Source organism: Populus nigra, chromosome 13 (genome assembly GCF_951802175.1).
Source record: "Populus nigra chromosome 13, ddPopNigr1.1, whole genome shotgun sequence".
NCBI lineage: Eukaryota > Viridiplantae > Streptophyta > Magnoliopsida > Malpighiales > Salicaceae > Populus > Populus nigra.
This window is the reverse complement of record NC_084864.1, coordinates 221,981-226,634: the sequence shown is the minus strand read 5'-3', so window position 1 is coordinate 226,634 and position 4,654 is coordinate 221,981. Positions and strand designations below refer to the sequence as shown.

At 33.3% G+C, this 4,654-nt stretch overlaps 1 protein-coding gene across 1 annotated transcript; it reads left to right on the top strand.

Moving 5' to 3' along the window:
* Positions 1 to 1,677: 1,677 nt before the first annotated feature.
* On the top strand, positions 1,678 to 3,676 carry LOC133671624 (polygalacturonase-like). Its single transcript, XM_062092433.1, has 4 exons — positions 1,678 to 2,168; positions 2,379 to 2,668; positions 2,939 to 3,167; positions 3,262 to 3,676. The coding sequence occupies exons 1-4, from the start codon at positions 1,734 to 1,736 to the stop codon at positions 3,478 to 3,480; spliced, it is 1,173 nt and encodes a 390-aa protein (XP_061948417.1). The 5' UTR covers positions 1,678 to 1,733; the 3' UTR covers positions 3,481 to 3,676.
* The last annotated feature ends 978 nt before the right edge of the window (positions 3,677 to 4,654 follow it).

The following is a 4,654-nucleotide window of genomic DNA, read 5'->3' as shown; positions in this document are numbered from 1 at the left end:
ACTTCACGATGTACAGATTAAAGGTACGAAGGATGTACATGTGCCTATGTTATATGCACAAATCTTAATTGGTTGACTTAAAAAAACAAGAAAAGGAAAAATGATATGTTTATTCCCAGACGAAAACGTATAATCGGGCTTTCATCTAATTACTAGATGTTACTCAATTCATCCTTGACTTTTTCTCCTTCGAAATTAATCATTAAAAAAAGAAGAAGAAAACAAGGATCTATTTGTTTTAAAAAATATTATAAATTTTAATGGCTGAAGTTAACCGGGGAAAAATGCTACGTTACTTGTTACTTCAGAAATAGTTAGTGATAATTACTAAAAAGAGAAATATATATTAAAAGAAGATATTCTTATATATTTGTAATTCGAATGCGATTTTTTCTTCTATGTTTGTGTATTTTTTAACCAATGATATTTATTATAAGAATAATATAACAATTTTCGTTAGCTAGCTAATGTTATGATAGATGTTGGATCCAATTGATAATATTTTTTATTTGCTCCTAGTAGAAAATCACCCGATAATTGAGGGACTCATATGTCTATATATATATAATCACCCGATAATTGATGATCGGAAATAGCTTGGAAAGAGGCAACATTCCCGGCAGCAATTACTCACCCATCACGTGGAAAAGGAGGAGATGGCGGCTATTCATTATCTTCATTGAGTCTTTAACTCTTACAAGCACACATGCAACGCAGCATTCATATAATATGTCTCCCCATCTCCTTCGTAGGCCACCACCATAAATACCAATATTGGAGAAGAATATAATTTCTGAAAATGAAACCAAATTTAATTTATTGTATAGTTAAGTTGATCATGAGTACGTTTCCTTTGCAATATTGTGTTTGAATCAAATATCGAAACGTAACTTATTTTGTGTACATGTGTTTTATATATATACACACATACTTGGTGTGAAGTAGCATATTGAACATGATTATTAAAATTTGTTCATCATAACGAGTTTACTTGAAAAATTTATAATTTAAAACTTAATTTTTATCAATTTTAATTTATATTATTTTAACTTAGGTAAATTCAGGTGATTATAGTTAATCATAATTTATTTAACTTGATCAAATTTGATTTTGATTTCTAGTTAAAAAAATTAAAATTAAAATAATATTATTTTAATAAAAATATTGATATGAATTAATGTAATGACCGACCAAGTATATTCAATAACTTAATGATTCGAGTTCTTTTTAGATTAAATCAAACCATTGTATTGGAATTGCTTTATATATATATATATATATACTTTCATTCGTTAACATAATAGTGCATGATCATATTGCCATTAACCACCTATTTAATCATGTTATCAATTACTTGTGGAACATCATAATTTACAAACAGTTTTGTGTGCTCAACAACTTATCACATGGGATACGTTCATTTTTCTTCATCTAGACTCGTAACTTATAAGAATGCATGTGGCCGTACATATAATCACTACAAGTACATATGGAGACGTGCAAATTGTTAAAGTTCAAGATTGACATATTTAATTAATTTTAATAAGTAATAATCATTTGCAGCTGACAAATGTTCAAGCAACAGCAATAGCAATCCCTAGCTAGCTACAATTTGGAGGAGTGGATCATACGAAACCACCATACACTCCTCCCTATAAATATTTTCCCTAACTGCCATTTCTGTACCATCCAACTGAACTGCCTGGCAAGCTAGCTCATAATTTCTCTCTTCTATGGCTAAGTTTGTTGTTTCATATGTAGTGCTCTTCCTTTTCTGCATTTTTCAGCAATCAAATGCAGCTTCTGCATCCTATAATGTGATCAAGTTTGGTGCAAAACCTGATGGCAAAACTGACTCAACGCAACCCTTTCTTAAGGCATGGTCAGCTGCATGTAGCTCAGCTTCTCCATCCACAATTTATGTGCCTAAAGGAAGGTATTTGCTCAAGGAAACAGTGTTTAGAGGTCCATGCAAGAATAAAATTACGGTTCAGATAGATGGAACCCTTGTAGCTCCTACAGATTATCGTGCTCTAGGCAACTCAGGGTACTGGATTTTGTTCATAAAAGTCAATCGAGTTTCTGTATTTGGTGGCACCCTTGATGCTAAAGGTGCTGGCTTCTGGGCTTGCCGGAAATCTGGACAGAATTGCCCTGTCGGAGCTAGGGTAAGTGTGTGTATCTATATATATATATATATATACACATACATACATTTGAAATTTAAAATCAATTTAATAATTTAACAAGTTGCATTATATATATTTTCAATCAATGCTAGAGATCCTTAACGTTCAGATAAAAAGAAAAATTGCAGGGCATGTCCATGTGGTTTCATGTATTAATTAACTAACAACAGGATGAATTTGTTAATGCAGTCTATAACATTCAACTGGGCAAATGACATCCTGATTAGCGGCTTGACATCCATCAACAGTCAATCAATGCACCTTGTTATCAACAGTTGCAATAATGTTTTGGTCCGAAATGTAAGGGTAATTGCTCCAGACCAAAGCCCTAACACCGACGGCATTCACGTGCAAACATCGACCGGAGTTACAATCACTGGCAGCACACTTCAGACAGGAGATGACTGCATATCAATCGGTCCAAGCACTAGGAACATGCTCATGAGCAGCATTAAGTGCGGCCCTGGACATGGTATCAGGTAACCTATGTTTTCATCATTAGTGTCCTAAAACAGAAGAAATGTATTCAAAAATGATATAAACATGTTCAGTTTAAGAGACAGGGATATGGAGATAAATTCAGTATTTCTATAATGGTTTTCGACTGAAATTTATATTCTTTTGTCATAAAAAGATATGATAACATGTCTTGACTGTTTTAATTGCAAATTAAGAATCCTAGCCAGTACAACACTGAAGTGCTTCTGATTGATTGACTGATTAATTTGTTGTACCTTAAATTTTTTCAGCATTGGAAGTCTAGGCAAGGAATTCAACGAAGGTGGTGTAGAAAATATAACCTTAACAAATTCAATCTTCAGTGGGTCAGACAATGGTGTAAGGATAAAATCATGGCCGAGGCCCAGCAATGGATTTGTGAGGAATGTTGTGTTCCAAAACTTGATTATGAAAAATGTTGAGAACCCCATTATCATTGACCAAAATTATTGCCCCAATAACCAGGGCTGTCCTCGTCAGGTAATTAATTACAGTATCTCAATTAGCCAATTAATTAATGTATTTAATTCATATGATGAAATCTAATTAATTTGTTTTGTGTTTAATTTAATAGAGCTCTGGGGTGAAGATTAGTCAAGTGACATACAGGAACATACAAGGAACATCGGCAACACCAGAGGCAGTGACATTTCATTGCAGCCCCAGTAATCCTTGCAGGGGAATCAAATTACAAGACATAAAACTTACCTACTTGAATACAGCAGCAACATCATCATGTAAGAACATAGGTGGAACCAGCAGTGGAGTCCTTATGCCTGAGAGTTGTGTATAGTAATTAGGATTGATTGTTATCTTGATTATTTGGATTAGTGGGTGAAAGTGAAACACACCATGTGTAAGCAGCTATTAAAGCTAACATGATTGAGTGTGGTAGTAAATCCCACTGATACAAATATTGTTCTTCAATTGTAGCCGTTGAATTTTGTATCAAAATATTGCATACCGAGTGTACTTGTCTTTGTTAGAAATTCGAGTGTAAGAGATTGTTTGTGGCTAGGAAAGGTATTAGCATCTCTAGCATACCCTACCTGAAGTACGCTGCTTTGCAGTTTAAAGGTTTTGCAATTGTCTTGTTAGTGGTCTAAGGTTTAAAAAAAATCAATAAAATAAAACGAACAACTTTTTTAATATCATAAATACATCTAACGTATAAATTCATAATCCTAGATATCAAAAGAAAAAAAATAGTTTTTGGTCTTTTTCGAAATATAGGCCAAATTATTAAAGTTTTAATAAACTAGTTATTAAATTTTAAAATACATGCAAAAACATTTCTTAAATTTTCATGTGAAATACAATATGATTTTATTTGTATTTTTAAGATAGCGGAATGCAAATTGAAACATTTAATTATTTTTATATTTTTTTTGTCCTTTTTATTTTTTTAACATATAAACATACATTAAAAAGTTTACAAACACACACAACCAAACATTCTCTTTTTACTATGTTTACTCACACACCCTCACATATTTATAAATCAATCAAAATTCAAAATAACCCAAACAACACGTTAAACAATTTCAAAGTTACAAAATGGACTCCTCAAAAATTCAGGAACAGTTCTGGAAAAACCTATGAAATTGCAGAAACAGGATCGACACATTGCTCCACGCGCCACTGGCGGCGTGAGGGTTCACCCACCGTCACCGATGGTGGCAACAAAACCGGTGGATCAGGAACATCTTCTCCTTCTTTGTCTTTTTATGCCGGCAGTAAGGGTCACGATAACTTGCAACAAGGGAAAAGAAAACACAGCATGATCCCTTGAGAGCAATGGCTGGAGCAGATGAAGATGTTCCTAATCCTGAAGATGGAAGATGGGTCGGCCTGGAAAGGGAGAGCAATGGCTGGAGCAGAAGAAAATTTAGGTTTAGGGTTTTTTTATGGTTCCTTAATGCCTTCCACTAAATTTTTTCCAAAAATCTCCCCCTTAAATTTCTGGC